The 19,834-nt window shown below is 40.3% G+C and overlaps 1 protein-coding gene across 4 annotated transcripts in view; it reads left to right on the top strand.

Moving 5' to 3' along the window:
- The window catches only part of SPHK2 (sphingosine kinase 2), a 33,481-nt gene extending 28,262 nt beyond the window's left edge, over nt 1–5,219 (top strand). For all 4 annotated transcript variants that reach the window (XM_087918015.1, XM_087918017.1, XM_087918016.1 and 1 more), the window contains one exon: nt 814–5,219. In XM_087918015.1, the coding sequence (XP_087774141.1) occupies nt 814–1,831 (1,018 nt within the window). In that variant the 3' untranslated portion in view covers nt 1,832–5,219. The remainder of the gene's footprint in view (nt 1–813) is intronic.
- Nucleotides 5,220–19,834: the final 14,615 nt, after the last annotated feature.

The following is a 19,834-nucleotide window of genomic DNA, read 5'->3' as shown; positions in this document are numbered from 1 at the left end:
AATCCCCTCTTATTTACTAATAAATAATAACAACAACCTTCCAGTGTAATGTGAGGCTAGAATGAACGGTTCAAGGGAGATTTCTCTCCAGGTGGGGATATGTATGTCTTGAGAAGTATGAGCAAGTGACATATCCTCTGAATCAAATATTATGACAAATGCCTAATTACGTTGATCAGGGACCATTACCGTGTCTGTAGGCAGCCCTCGCCCCAGAAGATAAAAAGCAAAGTTAAAACCCCAAGTGCATCCTCCAGCTGTAAAATGATTGTCCACCTATTTTGTTTCTTAAATTTGCAGGTAAAAGCAGCAGGTAGCCCTCAACTGGCAACCATTTGCTTAGGGATTGTTCAGTGTTGCTGAAAAAAATGACTTGTGACTGTTTTTCACATGACCATTGCAGCATCCCCATGATCACGTGTTCAGAATTCAGATCCTTGGCGGCTGACCCGCATTTATGATGGTCGCAGTATCCCAGGGTCGTTTGATCCCCACTTTTGTGACCTCCTCATAAGCAAAGTCAACGGGGAAGCCAGATTCACTTAACAAATGTGGCAAGAAAGTTCGTAAAATGGGGCAAAACTCACTTAACAAGTTTCTCCCTTAGCAACATAAATTTGGCCTCAATTATGGTCATAAGTCGATGGCTATCTATATATTGTTTCTGAACGCTTATTCACTGCTGATGTCCTGCCCTTTTTGCCCTTTTGAAGAGATGGAGATTGGTGGATTGCATGGCACGGCCATCCACTTGACAGGTGACCGGGAGCAGTTTTCATTGTTCTGTCTCTGTTTTTTTGTCCCATTGGCCAGGTTTGAGCAAGTCTTGGGCCAGGAGCTGCTGACAAACTGCACCCTTCTGCTCTGCCATGGGGCAGTTTCTCCCTTGGACCTGGTCTCCATCACACCTTCATCAGGCTCCCGTGTCTTCTCTTTCCTGAGTGTCGCTTGGGGTTTCATTTCAGATGTGGACATCGAAAGTGAGAAGTATCGGCACATGGGCCCAGCCCGGTTCACCTTGGGGACCATGGTTCGCCTGGCTTCCCTCAACACTTACCGGGGCCGGCTGTCCTATCTTCCTGCTATGGGTTGTGCAACTCATCGGCCGATTTTGCGCAGTATCACCGTGGCTGCCAATGGGAGCCTTCCCTTCCAACGCCTGCCCCTCCACCGCACGGTGTCCGATATGGGCCTTTGTGAGGAGCGCCAAGCCTTCTGCTATCGTGAGATGGAGTCAGCTGAGGAGCCCACTCCCTCACCCAGCTCCCCGCCTTCTTCTTCCAGCTTCCAAGCATCCAACTTCAGTTTTGAAACCTTGTCAGAAGTGACGGTAGACAAGGAGTCCCAGCATACCGGTCTGCCCAAAGTTCTACCAAACCGGTTGCCTTCTGCCCGGCAAATGCATGGTCCTTTGGATGACTTTCTGGCCCCACTTGAAGAACCGGTGCCCAAGTCCTGGGTGACGGTGGAGGATGATTTTGTGCTGGTGTTGGCCATTTACCAGACTCATTTAGGGGCAGACCTCTTCACCATGCCCACAGCTGGCTTTAATGATGGTCTTATCCATCTTTGCTTTATCAGGGCAGGTATCTCCCGGGCAAGCATGATTCGCCTCTTCTTAGCTATGGAGAAAGGCACCCATTTTGATCATGAGAATCCTTATTTTACGCACCTCCCTGTCCGAGCTTTCCGCATAGAGCCTCTCACTCACAAGGGAATCATCACTATTGATGGGGAACGAGTGGATTATGGACCCATTCAGGGACAAATCCATCATGGGATTGCCAACTTAGTTACTGGGATCAACAGATCTAAGCTGTCTACCTTCTGATGGGATGTGTTAATTCTCTTACAGAGACTTAACAGTTCTAATTGTGTTTCCTTCTATCTGTCCTTCAGCCACTAGAGGGCAAGCTGCTTAAAATGACTCATTACCCTTCTAGGCTTTTGAGCGCACACATCATATATCTTAATCAATGCATCTAGAGTGTTTTAACCATTGCTTTCCAAGAGATGCAATAATCTAAAGATGACTTCCTTCCTTCAACTCACTGCCTGGACAGGCCACTTCAGGATTTTCCATCGCTCAGAAGCCACTGGACTCCAAGTCTCTTGATTTGAGTGAGGTGGAACACAAATATAAAGTCCTTATGTCTATTTCTAATCCCTCAATTATTCACCTGGGATTTCCATAATTCCACCCAGCATTTCTTTCTGTCATACTTTACTAACCCTAACTTAGCTCTTCTTATAGGGCTTAGAGGCACCTTGGCAATAGTCTTTCTCACTACTGAAGGTTGGAAACAGTGAGCAGCCATCATTCTATCCACTCTATATTTTTGCCAATACTTTAAAAATCCTGGTTTACTTAAAGCTGTAGGGCCAGGATGATCGTTTAACTCTAGAAGTCCCAGAAGAATTGAACCCTAAAGTCCCCTCTGTCCTTTAGAACTGAAATTTGCCTGATTTTTCAGCACTTGATTTAAAACACTGAACTTTGCATTTAAGAAAAACTTTAGGTTCCACTGGTGAAACGTGCTTCCTCTGTGCCCTTTCTCCAAACGGCCAGTCAGCCTCCTTCCTATTCCACATTTGCTCACATTTCAAAAGAGCTAAAGGATGGGGACTGAGCAAGGCAGACCCTGACGGTTCTGCCCTTGACGTGCACTCTTGATAGGCTACCTATCCTCCATATAAACTCGAGTTGGGAAGCTTAGGTCCTTCCAAATACTGATGGACTACAAAACCCATCCCTGATTGCTGGTCATATGGGCTGGGGCAAAGGAATACTATTTGAAGACCACAGGTTTCCTTTAGCTTCCCAGCCTATAAATACAGGCTGGGAGAATTATGCACCTGAAACTGGACATTGAATGTACTGGGTAACTTGCTAAATGCTGTTTGTTGGAGTGTTTTGTTGTCTGTTTTGTTTAGATACATTAATTAAGGCCAATTGTTTTGTCTTCTCTCCTGGTTTACAGGGGGTTGCACTTGGGTGGTCCTGCTATTTTTCCTCTCCATGGATGACCAAAGCTGTATAAGGAAAGGAAAAGGGCCCTGTTTTCTGAAACCTACAATTGTTGATTTCTAACCAGCTTATGGTATGCTAGAGGGAGCTTGAAGTACCTTCTCCCTTTCATATCATGACTTAAAAGTGGCTTCATTTTAGGAATACACTGGATGAATGTAACTGGATTTTTCTTGTGGGAAGAATTGTGTTAAGGTGGCTGTTTTTTCCCTCCCCACCATGTGGGGGCTAACAAGAAATTAAATTAAACTGTAATAGATAAGTGTCTGATGTGAGACAATGCTTATAATATGTGTCCTCTTTCTCTTTCTTTCTCTGTTGTAATTAATTTCAAACCAGGAGATCAAGTTGGTTAACTTCTCCCTTGTCCAACTTTTCCCAAGTTCATGCAGTGATAATCTCTACGGCAAGTAATCGCTTAAGATTGGATCTCAACTCACTTCAGTTTCTATGCCAACTTTAATAGAAACTGGCTGATTTCAAAAAGCTTTAGCAGGAGTGCCTGATTAATACTTCAATGAGAGACCACATTGGAAAGCCAAAACCATAGGAAAGCTGGAAAAATATCCTGAACCTGGGAGAAAACAGCAAAACTACTTCTGTAACATTTCCAAGAAAACTGCACGGACATAAATACTCCAGGATTCAACATTTGGCCTTCACTGACTTGAGCATGGGGTTATTCTGTAAACATTGGGAAAGATAAACGTGAAGGCATGAGACTTTCTCCTTCGTGTGGATGATTTTGGACATCTACCGTGCAAATTTGGACATGTCCTGTTGCATCAGCCTTTCTTGGCTCTGTCATCAAGCTGCAAGCTGGAAGAAAGCACGCAAGTGAAGCAGCAGCCTAAAGGATAGCTGTTCCTTGTGGTCAGTCTGTCTTCTGGGAGAGTTGCAAGAAGAGGACTGAACAGACAAAAAAGATGACAGAGTAAAGGGGAGGCGGGGAGCGGTTATGAAAGCACAGAATCCAGCCCATAAAAACAAGAGGACAAGGCCAGGAGCTGATACCTTGGGTTGTATTTCATTAACCAAATCTTAGAAGCTTAGGCATTTAGGCCCCTGAGCCCAATCCTTCCGTAGTGCAAAAAAAATCCAAATTAAAACATCCCAGATAGGAGGCTGTGTAGAGTCCAGCTAAAGTATCTAGCAAAAAAGAGCTATCGCCTTCCTTAGTCAATAAGCTTTAATACTGATTATCTCTTGTTAAGAATCCTTTTTCTCATGTTCAGTTGAAGTCTGCTTCCTCATAACTTAAATCTATTACCTCATGTCCCGCAGATTGAAATGAGAGCAAGCTGGTCTTGGACTTTCCTACTCGGGCATTTGAAGAGAGCTACTAGATCTCTGGTCCATCTTGTCTTCTCAAGACCCAGTACTCCCGTTTCAGTCTTTATTCTCAGGAGTTAATTTCTATCTCCATCCACACCCCGCACTACCACCAGGGAATAATCATAGTGTAGCTTTGTAGTTGCCTCAGTTACAAGCATCCTGATGATGCTGGGTCTACAATAAGGATGAGCAGAGAGTAGATTTGGATCCATTGATCAATTGTAGATAGATGGGGGGTGGGGGTGGAATTGTTTAATATTGGCGGCAGCAGGAACAAAGTAACAGCTTCCCTTCCTTAATTTTAGGAAGTGTGCTGGAAATGAAGCAAACCTAGCAAAATAGGGAGTTTTTGGGTGGAGAGTGACCCATATAGTTAATCCTGGACTTAGGATCATAATTGAGCCCTCAATTTCAGTTGTGATGGTCATACATTGGATTACCACATGATTACGGACAACCTTCTTTTGCAGAGGTGATTAAGTGAATGCCATGGTGGTTAAGCAAAACCTATGCTATGGCTGGTTGTTGTTTTTTTTTTTTTTTGGGGGCGTGTTGCCAGAAGCTCGAAATAAAGGCTGGTTTTCAGCAAATATGATATAAATTGTGGTCACATGACCGCAGGATGTTGCAAATGATTAAATGCAGGCTGGTTGTAAATACCGATAATACAGTCACATGATCTTGGTGGTGCCGGGGGGAACGGGGACGGACAGATGTTAGAACTTGAAATCCGGGATACAACTAGCCTTTTTGAGCTCTGTTGTAACTTCAAAAAGCCGCTAAGTGACTGGGCATACGTCAAGGACTACCTGTACATTCCCTTTCTGAGTGCCACCACAAATTCCTTCTTTTTAAATTGCATCCCAATTGAGGCTTTGATTTTCTGCTAAGAGATTTGCTTGATGGAAGGGAAAAGAAAAGGCTAATGCAAGTCTAAATCCCTCTCTCACCTGGACCATATAGAGAGGATCTCAAAGTGTGTCAAAAAAAAAAAATGGCATTGGGAACATGATGGCAAAAGTCACCGCTGCTGGGCTCCAGGTGACTTAGAGCATGTCCTTCCCATGGAGGAGACCCTTTTTCTCTCCTTTTAAAAGGCCATAATTGTTGCTAACCTCCATGGCGGTATATTAAACCCCTCTACTGCTTGTTGCTCTTTAGCAACTGAAATATTTATAAATAACATTGAACAATGCATAAAATTCCTTAGCTTGAACCTGGCTATGAAAATGAGAGGTTGAATAGTTACCATGAAACATTTGTAAAAAAACCGTTTTGCTGATATTTGGCCCCTTCATCCCCATGTTGTAGAAACATCTGAAATGGGTGTGCAGCTGCTAGCTGAATTGAGTTATACTTTTTTCATGGGGTTCTTGATTTCAGAGATGGTGCAAATGGTGGAGTAGCGTTTCTCCACCGTAGCAGCTTGAAGACATGTGGACTTCTACTTCCTATATTCCTGGGTCAGAAGGGCTGGCTGGAGAATTCTGGGAGTTGAAGTCTGCCCATCTTCAAGTTGGCAGGATTTGAGAAACACTGATGTGGAACATGCAACCTGATTCCCTAAGGCAGTGATGGCCAACCTTTCCGTCCTCGCGTGCCAAAAGTGTGCGCTCGCACACATGCCAGCGCCCATAATGCATGCGGGAGGTCCCACACCCCCTGCGCATCTGCACCCCCTCGAATGCGCATCGTGCTTTTCTGAACATGCGTACGTGTCCCCACATACCCCATCCCCCGCACATGCGTAGCAGCTACCCAACGATCAGCTGGTGGGTGGCGCATGCGCCTGTGCAGTGGACTTTCTCTGGGGCGAAGGCTCGCGTGCCAGCGAAGATGGCTCTGTATGCCACTTCCGGCACATATGCCATAGGTTCACCATCATGGCCCTAAGGTATCCTTTGAAGACATCTTACCCCCATTTGAGTGTCCCAATGAATGTTTTACAGTTCCGATGTTTTCCAGTTACAACCCTGATTCAGGGCACTGGAAAACAGCTAGGATCAGCTGGTAGCAGGAACATGAAGTTTTTCTGGCTGTGCTTTGGAGAAAAGGAGATATTTTGGTCCAGATGTCTTGATTGGGCACCCCTCTTCTCAATTGTCCTTAAGGATGGAGCATTTCCTGTGCTCATCTTTCTTATCCGTGTGGCCAAGGATGGTTGTTGCCAACAGCCAGGCAAGAAAGCCAGGGAGCTTTGAAGGATGGGCTTCTTTGAGGTTAAGGGCCCTGGTAGATAAAAAATCCAGCTCTGCTTCTTCTGCTGAGTTAACATTAGTATTACTGTTCTGACCTCTTCGGGAATATTTTTGGCCCTGGTGGCATGGAAGATCATTGAGGGATCTTTTATTTCCTGGACCCATCTCATGTGCAAGGAGCAATATCAAGTATTGTCTTTATTCTGTTAATTGCAGTTAATTATCTCGAGAAGGATACTAGACATGCTCTCAAAGTCATAATATTAACTGCTTGTTTTCTTATATATGCACATAGGAGTAATTCTTGGATTGCTTAATTGATTTTGAAGCCAGTAGAATTGTTGAATTCATCTTTCCCCCACTTTTCTCACTTTTTCCTCTTTCTATGTATACATCTGTGCTTGGGTGCTGGTACTTGCCTTGACCTAATGAAGATTTTTGTTGAAGTCTAGAATGCGAGAAAATGCCTCTCTCTTTGCTGCTAGCCGTATAAGCCCCCTCCTACTTTGGTCTTGGGGCAGGATAAGAGCGCAGTTCAAAATAAAAAGGATAGCAGGCAAGGCTGTGTATCTTCATCTGGGATTTGCTGTAAATTTTGGCTTCCCAAGAAAGCTATTTTTAAGCAAGGTTTTACAGTGAAACCCTGTTTTCCTCCCTCGCTTCTTCCCTTCCTCCCTCTGTCTCCTCCCTCTCTCCCTTCTTTCATCTCTTTCTTCATCTCCTGTCCATCCATTCCTCCTCCCTCCATGTCTTCCATCCACTTCCTTCTTTCCTTCCATCCATCCATCCAAACCTTCTTTTCAATAATTCCTTTCTTTCTTTTTAGATGCCCTTTCTTTCTTGGCCCTCTCTCCCTTACTTTCCATCTTCTGTTTTCCCAACCAAATTCTTTTCCCAGAGATTGATCCTTCGTAGGCCACTTGAAATTGGTTCACAGGCAGCATGGAGCTTATTCCTGTTCCTGCCTCTTGGCAATTTCAGAAGTTTTTGGTAATGGCAAAAATGTGAATCACATTTCTAAAAAAATATCCTGCAACACATGCAATTGGTAATGGGCACCATCTGAAGGCTTATTTATAATGTGTTAATTTATTATTTGATTTAAGACAGTCTCCCAGTTTCTAGCCTGATATTTTAACCACTACACCAAACTGGTTTTCTGTAGGTTTTTTTATTATTTATTAATTATCCTTTCCCAAATTATCCCAGACTGTCCCACTACTTGGGTAGTGTTCATGTTTATCACACACACCACAGCTTTGGTGTATGTAACCCACAGAGTGATTTGTGTTTTAGTGTTGCTGAAATGAAGCAAAGTTAAAAAATGGGGAAGAGGTGTAGGACAGGGGTCCCCAACCACCGGTCCAGGGACCGGGAGCGGTCCCAGTCCGTGGAACAATTTCTACCGGGCCGCCAGTTTGCTGGGCGCCACCATCTTGTTTTGATGAAAAAGTGCTTCTGGTGAGCTTTTCCGGGTAGAAAGTGGCGTTTGGGTGCTGAAAGAATCCTCGCGCCTTAGTTTCATCGAGGGGGGGGGCAGCTTCGAACAAAACTAAGGTGCAAGAATTCTTTCAGCACGCATGACAAGGTGAGCTGAGCGACCGTCCCGAAGCCCATCGACACAGGTACAAAGGAGGAGTTGAAGGTGGCGGGGAGAAGCGGGGGACGGCTGGCTGGCCGGTCGCTCGGCTCGGCTTGCCATGCGTGCTGATGCCGGTACCGGGCCACAGATGATTTTGTGATGCCGGGCTGCGGCACAAAAAAGTTTGGGGACCACTGGTGTAGGAGACCTCTTAAAAATAACTTTTCATTCCCCCACCCCAATGGAAGAAAAGAGGAAATAGAGATTAAATGTGTGGCCAAATACTTAGCTAGTTATATTATTCTTTGCAATTGGAATAGAAGACATTGTAAAAAGAATAAAACAGCTGAAACTCAAACTGCTGACAGCTGCTACAATGTTATGATTGCAGAGGATGCTGGGAAATGTAGTTTGGGTGAGTAGGAAGTGGGCTTAGTTCCTTTCAGTTGTTTCAGTAGATGACATTTGAAATTTTTGTTTTCTCTTCTTACAATCCCATTGCCAGCCCTAGGAAACATTTCCACACCAACACTATCATTTCCATTTTGGATGGCCCTATTAAGTTTGCGTGAATTAAAACTTGGCTTGTAACCCTTTTCTGTTTGCAGAGGTTTTATAAATGTTGCAAATGAACACAGTCTTCTTATTCTTGTATCTTATCCTTTCGACAGTTGAAAAGGCTTGCTTTTCTGATGCAATTCTGTCTGGTCAGTGCAGTTTAAAAGATATTTGTTTTTCACCCATCTCACTCCCAATTGGTAAAAGGCCTTTTTGCTTAGGCTCTGGAATGCAATGCTCCCACTGAGATTAGATTATTATAATTCTACTTTCTAAGGCTGCCTTTAGAGACAACCTGGAAATAAAACCTCCATGTTGTGGCTCTTTAATTTGTAGCTCATTTTTAAGTGCTAGTTTTGGCTTACCAATTTTAGCCAACATTCAGACCCCATCAGTTGCAAAGAAGACCCCTGGTTTTTTTTTTCTTCCTGCCCGCAATATAACTCAAGGGCTTGAGACTCAGCAAAGGGTCAAGTTGAAAAAACAGTTTTTCCAATAATGATCTCACTTCCGGCAGAATAAACTTCCAGCTGGGTTTGGCAAGCTCCATTTATTGCATGTTTTTAATGGAGTGGTTGATTATTTGTTCATGGGTTGTAATGTTTTTCTAGGTCACACATTTAAATTGCCTGTTTTTGCCTGTTTTGCATGAAGGCTTTGTTGTTTGCATTATCGGGAAAGGGGAAAAAAAAAAACACGGAAGTTTTTCTGGCTCCCAGATGACTTGGAAATGCCAAGAATTGTGTACCAAGCTGCTTTAGAAACGGTGAGCAAAAAGGAGAGAATGGCATCAATGCATCTCCTTCCATTAACAAATGCTGCTTTTTACGTTTCTGGCCTTTCACTGTAAAACCCTCACTGTAAAATCCAGGATATGGTGCCATCAGGATAGGCACATCTTAATTACAAGCCATAATTCTCTCTTTCCACAGCATCTATTTATTCTTGTCCCTGAATGCATTTCAGCCTTGCCTGTTTGTTCCTCCATCTCCTTCCTAGACAGTCAACAACTGTGTAACAGAGGCTGTTCTAGTCTCATCCCTCCCCCGCCCCAACACACACACTTTCTAGCCAAGGCACTTTTCTGATCCTTCAGCTGTGGGGATCTTGTCCTCGACACATAACAACTGGAGAAAATGGGAGAGGGAAGTAATTTGGGATGTTTATCCGTCTGAATGTGTTGTAGAGTTTAAATATTTTGTCTCCAGCTGCCCCTGCTGTGTTGCCTGTCAGCTAAATCATGTTTCAAGTGAATATTCTACAAATCAGTAAAACAATAGCAAAGCAAAAACATCATAATGCAATAAAAGCAATAGTATGAAGCCTCTGGTCTTTGTCTTCTTGTGCTGACTTGACAGAACAGAGGGACATTAGTTTCAGGTCAGATGACAACATTCTCCAAGGGTTAGGGTTGGCTAAGAAGTAATATAAGTAGTCCTCAACAACCATTTTTTTAGCGACTGACATTGCAACACCACTGAAAAAAAATCGAAACAAATTAAGGAGAGAACAAACCTAGAATTGAGATGTTTCCTGACGGAAATGATTAATCGGTGGAATGACTTGCCTTCAGAAGTTGTGAATGCTCCAACACTGGAGGTTTTTAAGAAGAGACTGGACAACCATTTGCCTGAAATGGTGTGGGGTTTCCTGCTTAAGCAAGGGGATGGACTAGAAGACCCCCAGGGTCCCTTCCAACTCTTTCTGTTATTCAATTAAACCAGTCCTCAGACAGCTGCATGGAGTTAAATGCATCATCAGCTTAGAATCTTTACATTGCCACAACCGATCCAAATCCAGCCAGCCTTGAATTTCATTGACGCTTATCTGGTGCTGATTCAGATTTGAAATATAGTTGATTAGATTCTTGTATATAAGCTTGAATAATAAATCTAGTCAACTAAAGTTCAAATTTGAATTGGCGCTAGATAAGAGTCAGTGGAATTGAGGGGGACTTGAATCATGTATGGCAGGGGTCCCCAAACTTGGCAACTTTAAGACTTATAGACTTCAACTCCCAGAAATCCTCAGCCAGCTATGCTGGGAGTTGAAGTCTATAAATCTTAAAGTTGCCAAGTTTGGAGGCCTCTAATTTATGGCAATATAAGGACTCTAAACTGATAAACATGTTTAATTCTGCTCCTCAGCTCGGCCTGCTCTTCTACAAAAAGCCCATTATGACATATGTCCAAGCTACCTGAGGAACCATCTAATCTCAATGGGATTAGCTCACCTCACTCAGGTAGAAGGCACCTGCTGCAGACCCCATTCACCAAGGACTTTCAGCTGATGGGATTCTGGAAAGGCCTTTTTTGCCATGGCTCCCACTCTGGGACATCATGTTCTTCAAGGTGAGATCCACCTCTCCTCTTGGCCTTCCAAAAGGGCCTGAAAACTAGCTCTACCATTTACTTTTGGGAACCCCAATGGAGGAGTCTGGCTGGAGTATTCTAGGAATTGAAGTCCACAATCTTAAAAATGGGGAAATTATGCCATACTGTACTGTGTTGAGACAACCTAGAATGGCATTTAATCTTTTTAGCAACCACATCACACTGTCAATTTAGTTAGCACATCTGTTGATGCCCCTAAATTATTTTCACACTTATTTTTACCTGTCTCCTATCTGCACCTCACTTGCTCCTACCTCAATGCAGAATTTTATATTTATGGGTAGCTTGCTTCCTTTATCTTCGGGCTCCTTTCACTCTCCTTGTTCAAATTATTCTGGATGTGGCTCCAGTCCTTGACATTTTTTTGGAGTGCAAATTGAATTACCACCTCTTACCACCTTCATCCAGGTCTATAAAGATGTTCAAAGCAGCAGTATGCCCAAGATTCATTTTTAACTTCTCCCCTGAACGATGAGCTATTAGGAACAGCAACATCTATCATCTATTAATCCTTTTTTATAAGCTTTGATGATTAGAAGTCTGTTGACTTTAGACGAGTTTAATGGTTAACTATAATGAGAGGCTAACAGCTTGTATGCTTATAATCAAATCCAAACCATAAATAAATCTCGACTTAGCAACCATTCATTTAGTGCTGTTTGAAGTTAAAATGGTGCTGAAAAAAGTGACATGACCATTTTTCACACTATCATTGAAGCATCCCTAGGGTCATGTGATCAAAAAATCAGTTGTTAGAACTAATTAAACATACGTTGTCTATCTTAGAAAAAGAAGAATTGGAACAGTGTATAAAGAAAGCAAACCAAAACTTTTTCGAGAATGCGAACAAACCAGGAAGGTGGCTAGCATACAAATTGAAGAAACAGAAAGAAAAGAAATGGATCAACAAATTACAAGATGAGAAGGGAAACGTTTGCTACCAAAATGAAGACAAAAAATATAAAATTCAGGCCTTTTACAAGCAATTATATAAAAAAAACAGAGGAAAAATATTCACCAATACCTGGATAAGGCTGAACTGCTACCAGAAGAAATAAAAGATATGCTTAATGAAGAAATAAGAATTCCAGAACTAATTGAGGCCATCCAAAAACAACAAGAACAACAAAGCTCCAGGGTCCAATGGACTGCCATCAGAATTGTATAAAGAACTTCAGGATAGTCTCTGCTCAATGCTAGTAGAGGTGTATAATGCTGTTCTGACAGAAGCGAAGGTATCACCATCATGGATAGGGGCCAATATAGTGCTGATCCCAAAGAAGGATACAGACCAAACATTAATCCAAAATTATAGACCAATCTCATTACTGAATACAGATTACAAAATATTTGCTTCTATAATAGCTGAACGTTTGAAAAGATTCCTTAACACATTTATACGTATTGACCAAAATGGCTTTCTACCCAAAAGGCAGATAAAGAATAATATGAGAACGATGCTTGACAAATTAGAATTTTATGAAGCACATAATGAAAAACAAGTGGCACTCCTTTTCCTTGGCTCAATAGCAGTAACTGTGAGAGGAATCTTGGAATCTTAGTTGACAACCAGCTAAATATGAGTCAGCAGTGTGCAGCAGCCGCCCAAAAAGCTAATGCAATCCTAAGTTGTATTAACAGAGGGATACAGTTAAGGTCAAGGGAAGTACTAATATCACTCTATAAAGCCTTAGTAAGACCACACCTAGAGTACTGCATCCAGTTTTGGTCACCACATTATAAAAAAGATGTTGAGACTCTAGAAAAAGTGCAGAGAAGAGCAACCAGGATGATTAGGGGACTGGAGGCTAAAACGTACAATGAACGGTTGCAGGAACTGGGCTCGGCTGGTCTAGTGAAGAGAAGAACCAGGGGAGACATGATAGCAGTCTTCCAATATCTGAGGGGCTGCCACAGAGAGGAGGGGGTCAAGCTTTTTTTCTAAACCACCTGAAGGCAGACAAGGAATAATGGATGGAAACTGAACAAGGAGAGATTTAACCTGGAAATAAGGAGAAACTTTCTGACAGTGAGAACAATCAACCAATGGAATAGAAGTTGCCCTCGGAAGTTGTGGGAGTGTCATCACTTGAGACTTTCAAGAAGAGACTGGACTCCCATTTGTCAGAAATGGTGTAGGGTCTCCCGCTTGGACGGTCGGTCGGACTAGATGACCTACAAGGTCCCTTCCAACTCTGATTATCTGTTATCTGTAATCCTAGATACCCAAAAGGCATTTGATAACGTAAATTAGGAATTTATGTTACAGCAAATGGGACATACGGATTTTGGGAGCAGATTTATAAACATGTTTAGGGCAATACATAATATATACAAAACATGTTTAAGGCAATACATAATGTATACAGAACAAAAGGCCAAAGTAATAATTAATGATGAGGTGACATGAGGTTTTACAATACAAAAAGGTACAAGACAAGATTGCCCATTATCCCTGTTGCTGTTTATTTTAACATTAGAAGTGTTGAGAAACATTTGAAAAGAAGAACAAATTAAAGGATTGGAAATCAGACAAGAACAATATAAACTACAAGCCTTCGCGGATGATCTAGTCTTCATTTTAGAGGAGCCTCTAAAGTCTGGTGTGAAACTTATGGAGGAATTGGCAGAATATAGAAAAGTAGCAGGCCTGAAAATAAATAAGGCAAAACTAAAAAGGTGGTCAAGAATATGACAAATAAACGAAAGGAGGAATTAATGAAAGAAATGGTTATTCAAATAGTGAAGAAGGATAGCAAAGAAATACCTAGATATATATTATATATATATTAGATAGATTATAGATGATAGATAGATAGATAGATAGATAGATAGATAGATAGATAGATAGATAGATAGGCAAGGTGCATAACTCTCAGAGAAGACAACTATACTAAATTAATAAATTAAGAAGGATTTAGAAAGATAGGACTTGCATCTTTCCCTAATGGGCAGGATAGCTGTTCTAAAAATGAATACTTTTAGAGTATTCCAAAATATTATATATTTAGAGTATTCCAAAAATACTTTTTTTATTCCAAAAATATTCCTATAAAATTAGAGAAAAGCTTCTTTAAGAATCTGAACCAATTAATGTCAAAATTCATATGGCAGGAAAAGAGGCCGAGAATTAAGCTGAAAGTAATGCAGGACACTAAAGAGAAAGGAGGTTTTGGCATCCCTGAATGGGAGTTATACTACCAGTGGCAACACTCAAGTGGCTAAAAGAATGGATCACGTTAAGGAACAGAAGATTGCTAATGTTGGAAGGTCATGATATTCAAGCGGGCTGGCATGCTTTCCTGTGGTATGAAAAAAATACAGCGTATAAATATTTCCAGAGACACTAAGACAGGCACTATTAACAGTATGGAATAAAATTAAACACCAAAATTATATGGAAACCCCTATTTGGCTCTCCACATTAGAAAGTCTAATACATCCAAATTTGATAAATAGGGAGAAAATTGTCACATATAGAGACATATTGAATGAGCAAAGAAAACTGAAAACCAGATCAGAACTGATAGTACAAGGGGTAAATTTGGAGTGGTGGTCCTATTTACAAATACGAGATATGCACAGGACAGAAAAACATGGATCTAACAAACCTGCACAAACTTCTAATAGGGACTGATGACAAATTAATTAAAGTGCTGTATAGATACCTATTAGAATATAAATTAGAGGAAGAGCATGTTAAAGAAACAATGGTGGCATGGGCAAAAAAAATTGGATATAACCAGGAGTTCGCACCTATGCTCTAGAACCGGTTATTAACATTCTAAGCAGTTTGGAGAACCAGTTGTTAAAAGAAATTACTGGCCTAATCCTGTAAGGAAGGCAGGAAGGAAACGTTCTGGTGTTGCTTACAGAAACTGCCTCTCCACTAACCCTTATTACATTCTTGGCAGGACTAGACTTCCTATCTCTGGAACTTCTTTGGAGGTTTTTTTTTTCTTCCTTTGCTGGTACTTTGTTTGTGTGGAGCACATTCAAAGTTACAATGGCACTGAAAAAAGTGACTTATGACCATTTTTCAGACTTACGACTGTTGCAGCATCCCCACAGTCATGAGAGGCCAGACGCAATGCATGCCTCGATGTGAGTGATATTGAGTTGGCCACACCCAGCCAATATCATGACCACCAAGCCATGTCCACCCAGTCACATGACTACCAAGCCATGCCCACCACCTAAGCCACACCCACAGAACCAGTTGTTAACAATTTGAATCCCACCACTGGATATAACATCAAACTGGTCAAATGGCAGAATATCTGGACAAATAATAAGTTAACAATGGCTACGGTGTATAAGGAAAACTTAGACAAGATGTTTACAGGTGGCACCTCCCCCCAACAAGGCTTGCCAAAATGTATAAAAACTTATCACCAAAATGCTGTAAGTGCAAGGTACATTCTATCACATGTGGTGGACATGTAACTATGCAAGGAAGTATTGGAGATTTATACAGATATGGGTGGAGCAAATGGTGGGAGAGCATATTCCATTTAAGCCAGAATTATTTCTCTTAAAAATAATGACAGAAGGTTATAGGAAAGGCTTAATATATTTAACGTATTGACAGCAGCAAGAATAGTATACACACAATATTGGAAGAATGAAATCATACTACCAGAAAGAGGAAAATAATGGCTTGTGCAGAATCGGATAGGCTATCATTAGAATTGAAAAACAAGGGGGAATCAGATTATTATGAAACATAGAGTAAGTTTTATTAGCGGTTGCAAAAAAGAAGGGAAGGTTGGAACAAAAATAGCTAGGATGAATAGAATCAAAAAGTAAATATTGTATCCATAACATGAATGTTAATGGTCTAGTAATATTTTTGTATGCACTGTGTTGTATACTTATAGTTGTAAAAGTGTGTGTGTGTGTGTGTGTGTGTGTGTTGTTTAACAACTGGTTCATATTTATGATGGTTGTGAAACATTTTGACACACACATGATTTCAAGAGCTGAATACTTTTCAGTGGTCAGGAGGTAGATGAACAACATTCAGGGTGGAACACCAGAACTCTCAAATATGGAACTGTAATTTTGGTGGAGCCATGGCAAAACTGGATTTTTGTTATTTTTCCTGAGGTTTCAAAGTTTAAATGTTTAAACAACAACCTCTGCCTATCCCAGGTTCTTAGGAAAGACTTGTTAGAAGAATACCAAACACAGTCTAAACATCTGACGGTGCAACCAACAAAAATAACAACAGCATTGTTAATGGATCAATGCAATGACAAACAGCAATGGGGAGGACATTCATCATCATTGCTGTTTGTCATTGCATTGATTTCTCTGACAACAATACTGAACAAGTTAGACCATGACTATGAAACAATAAAAACATCTGCCAGGCTCTCTCGCCTTCTTTTCATGGATGATCTGAAGCTGTGTGGAAAAAAACACAATATGAAATAGGTAGAATCATTGGTCAACACTGTCTAAATATGCAGCCAAGATATTGCAATTAAATTGGGACTGGACAAATGTGCCAACCTTATCAACAACAGAAAAAATAGTGAAAGCTGAAGGTATCCAAAAAAATCTAATGGAAATAACAAAAAGAGTCTGAATGAAGAAGACCACTACAAATACCTGGGCATTCTTCATGTTGAGAACATCAGATACATTGAAGTCAAGGCGAAGGTTAGGTATGAATACAACAGGAGAGTGAAGAAGATCTTAAAGTCCAAACTCAGCGGAAGAAACACCATCAAGGCAATTAATACCGAGACAATTCCAGTTATTAAGATACACAGCTAGAAAAGTGAACTGGACTTCAAGCAGAACTAATAAGATAGGAAGACCAGAAAGATAACAACAATGAATCATGCCCTTGTTTGACAGCAAGGAGGATACGTGGGTGTGGAATGTGGCAAGAGCATTAGACAGATGAAAAAGAAAGAAGAGCATTGGAAAAATATCTAAGACGCTGAAGAAGATGCACTGAAGCTAGTGCACCATGGAGGCTGGTGGTCTAGAAGTGGAGCTCTCACCTCACAATCAGAAGGCTGTGAGTTTTGACCCTGGGTAGAGGCTAATATTTGGAATAGACTCTCCTGCTCAAGCAGGGGGTTGGACTAGATGGCCTCCAAGATCCCTCCCAATTCTGTTATTCTATGAAATTAGCTTATAAGAGAGACTACATTAAGAATATTTTTTTAAAAAATGGCAAAATATTAATGGATGGTACAAAGAAACCCCTAATAGGCAAGGCAGATAGCAAGACTTGGCAATGGCTAAGAGCAGGAAAGTTGAAGAAACGGTAAGAGGGCCTTTCAGGTTGCAGAAGGCCACAAGAACAAATCCATACAAAGTCAGAATTGACAAGAAAGTGATTTTTCAACTTTTTAGATTAGAGGCTCCCTTTAGTTATTTTTCCTTTTCTTTAATATATATATATATATACTCTTTCCTTTTTAACTTTTATTACATTTTGCCTGGGAAAGGAGGGGGAAAGTGAGAACAAAGAAACTTTGTAACACTGCCAACTAGAGGCTTGAAAATATTTTAGTTGAAGTTGAGAGAACTGTGAAAGACTCCCTCTCAAGGACACTGCAACTTGATAAGATAGAGGGAAGAGCATGGGAAAGTGTTATTACAGGTGTTCTTCTGGATTTCTATCAACAATTGAAGTTTGGCTTTGAAGCTTGTGGAGAAGAAAATTATAACAAGAGCCTTGGATAATTAAACAAAGTGCAGTGTGTTCTTTTTAATTTTTAGTTGTGCTACCCCTCCTTACCAGCTCTATTCTACTCCTTTCTTTTTTTAAAAAAATCCTTATTTTTGTAATATTCCTACTTTTGCTTTTTATTTTAAAGGGAAAGCCTCGAAATTTTTCCTCTTTCTTTTTTCATTGGGATTTTTGCTTTTTTCATCTATACTTTTGGTTTATACTTACGTTTTATTTTTATTTTTGAGATTCCTTAATTGGATTAATGTGTGAAGAACCTGAAGAATTTTTTCTCTCATCTCTTTTTTTTATTATTATTGGGCTTTTTTCCTCTTATTATTTTTACCTTTTTTTCTTGGACCACAATTGACTATTTCATAATTGGATTAAGGTTCAGAAGAACCTGAAGAATTCTTTTTTTCCCTTTTTTAATTACTACTGGGCCTTTTACTCTCTATCATTTTTATTTTTCACCTTGGATTATAATTGGCTACTGCAACTATTGGATTAAGGCTTAAAAGAATTAGAAGATTTTGAATCATTCAAAATGAGTAGGAAACTCATACCTTCTGGCGCCTCAACTTCTACTTCCGCCTCCCCACCATCTGAAGGGCAACGTTTAATTCAGATGATGTTAAAGCAAGATAAAGAGCAAGAAAAAGTGACTCTACAGATGATTATGCAAGGAATCCAAGACCTTAAAACAAAATCAAACACTATTGAAAAGAGAATAGAGAACATTGAACAAAGAACAGAGAACATTGAACAAAGAACAGAGAACATTGAATAAAGAACAGGGAAGACCAATGAAAAAATTGAAAATATCCAACAAATGATGGTGAAGTATGACGAGAGTTTCCAAAAAATTGAAGAAGATAAACAAAGAGACAAGAAGATTGGCAACATTGACAGTAGATTAACAATGGTTGAACAAGATAAAAGTGGGATGATGAAGTGGGAGATGGATAGATCAGAATTTTATCTCGGATTTCAAAATATAGAAGAAAAAGGACAAAATCTAGCTGTGATAATGATAGAAATACTGGCTGAAGCTTTGGAAATAACAGAGGAGAAGATGATGGATGGAGTAGATGAGGTGTACCAAGTTTTTACAAGGTATGCAATGAGAAATAATCTACCAAGAGAAGTCCACATCAGATTTACAAAAAAACCCATCAAAACACAAATATTACAAGTGGCAAGAGAGAAAACGTTGAAATACAAAGGCAAGGAGATTGTGGTTTTAAAACAAATACCTAGAAGAGTGAGAGAGATGAGAAGAGAATACTGATTCCTGACTAAAATGTTATTGAAAAAAGAGGTGAATTATAGATGGCTGATTCCAGAAGGACTAATGTTTACATGGCAAGAACAAAGACATAGAATTGATTCAATTGAGAAAGCAGAATTATTCTACGCAGAATTTTTTGGAAGGAGAGAGGAAGTGGCAGAAAAAGAGATTTCATTAATTGAATTCCAAGAGGATCAAATGGAGACTGAAAAAGAAGAAGGCGCAGTAGGTGGACAGGTGGAGATCAAAGAACAACGTGAACCAAGATCTACGAGAGCTGTCAAACCTAACTACAAAATATAATCATGGAAGAGAAAAAACTGATTATAATGAATACAAATGGACTTAATTCAGCTGTCAAAAGAAGGAAAAATTTTCATAAATTAGAGAAATTAAAATTTGATATAATCTGTTTACAAGAAGTACATATTAAAAAACAATATGAACAATTGTTGGTACAGCCAAAATTAGGGAAATTATTTACTTCTTTGACTCAATGTAAGAAAAGAGGAGTGGTTCTATACATTAAACAGACTATCCCAGCCAAATTGATTTATACTGATGAAGATGGAAGAGTATTAATGGTGGAAATAATGGACAACAATATGAAAACACTCCTGATTGCAATTTATGCTCCGAATGATAAACAAGAAGAATTTTATAAAAATTTACATATGAAAATAATTGGACTGGACTATGTCAATATAGTTATGATGGGAGATTTCAATGGAATTGTAGACAATAAACTGGACTAT

Source organism: Pseudonaja textilis, chromosome Z (assembly GCF_049901715.1).
Source record: "Pseudonaja textilis isolate UNSWEBS1 chromosome Z, rPseTex1.2, whole genome shotgun sequence".
Classification (NCBI taxonomy): Eukaryota; Metazoa; Chordata; class Lepidosauria; order Squamata; family Elapidae; genus Pseudonaja; species Pseudonaja textilis.
Note: the sequence above shows the minus strand (reverse complement) of the source record. Positions and strands in the feature narration are given on the sequence as shown.